A 953-nucleotide genomic window follows, 5' to 3' on the forward strand; every position below is an offset into this window, starting at 1 on the left:
GTCCGGCCCTAATAGGGCGGCGCAGACTCGCCCGCGACGGTGCTGCAGATGCCGGCGGCGCCCACCGGTTCCGCCTCGCCGCTGCCTGCTGCCCTCCCCGCCGCCGCGTCGCAGCAAACGGCGCCAGGCTTCGCTGCCGGGGAGGCGGCGGCAGCGGCGGCCGGCAGCGGCAGCGGCAGCGGCGCGGAGGCGGGCGCGGGCGCGGCGGCGCTACCGCTGCACACCTCTGCCGGGCAGCAGGAGGGGCAGGAGGGGCAGGAGCAGGCCGGGCTGCCCCCACGGCGCAGTCCGGCGGCGGAGCGAGAGCGGCGCGGCAGCGGCGAGTCCGCCCCCCGCCGACCCGGCCGCGACGGCAGCCGCGGACGGTCCGAGTGGGACAGTTACCGCGACCGCGACCGGGGCCGGTACAGCGAAGGTCCGCCCGTCGCTCACTTAGCCGAGATTCGCCGGGATGTGCCACAGCCTCGGCGCACCTCGGCGCACTTCGGCGCACCTCGGCGCACCTCGGCGCACCTCAGCGCCACAGGGCATGACGACCGGCGGGGCCGAGACCGAGTGTGAACGGCGCCTCTTCACACCTCGGCGTCTGTGAACAGGACACCGAGCCCGAGACCGAGACCGGCGGCGCGGAGGGGGGGGCGAGTGGCGGCCGGACTGGCTTGCAAACAAGACATCGCCCGCGTCCCTCGAGTAGGCGGCGCTCTTCGTCGCGATCCCGAGAGAGCTACGAGCGGCGCAGGTGGGGCGGGCGCGAGTGGCGCGACCGCAGGCGCGCCTCCATTGGCGGCCATCCGGCGCCAGGCCCTGAGCCGGCGCCAGGCCGAGTCTAAGACGAGGTTGTTGTCCCCTTCGTAGTTGGCGGAGCCGCAGCCGCGGCGACCGCGGCGACCGCGACCGCGACAGGGGACGCGACTACCGGCACCGAGACTTCCGTTCACGGTCGAGGAGCAGGA

General features: G+C 75.6%; 1 protein-coding gene across 1 annotated transcript in view; it reads left to right on the plus strand.

The window, feature by feature from the left end:
* EMIHUDRAFT_449853 (hypothetical protein) overlaps positions 1–951 on the plus strand; it is a gene marked incomplete at its 3' end in the record, with an annotated part of 2,693 nt that extends 1,742 nt beyond the window's left edge. Inside the window, exons 3-6 of the mRNA XM_005781663.1 lie at positions 241–415; positions 597–624; positions 695–769; positions 856–951. Of these exons, the coding sequence (XP_005781720.1) occupies positions 241–415; positions 597–624; positions 695–769; positions 856–949 (372 nt within the window). The remainder of the gene's footprint in view (positions 1–240; positions 416–596; positions 625–694; positions 770–855) is intronic.
* Positions 952–953: the final 2 nt, after the last annotated feature.

This window comes from Emiliania huxleyi (genome assembly GCF_000372725.1).
Source record: "Emiliania huxleyi CCMP1516 chromosome Unknown EMIHUscaffold_20, whole genome shotgun sequence".
NCBI classification, from domain to species: Eukaryota; Haptophyta; order Isochrysidales; family Noelaerhabdaceae; genus Emiliania; species Emiliania huxleyi.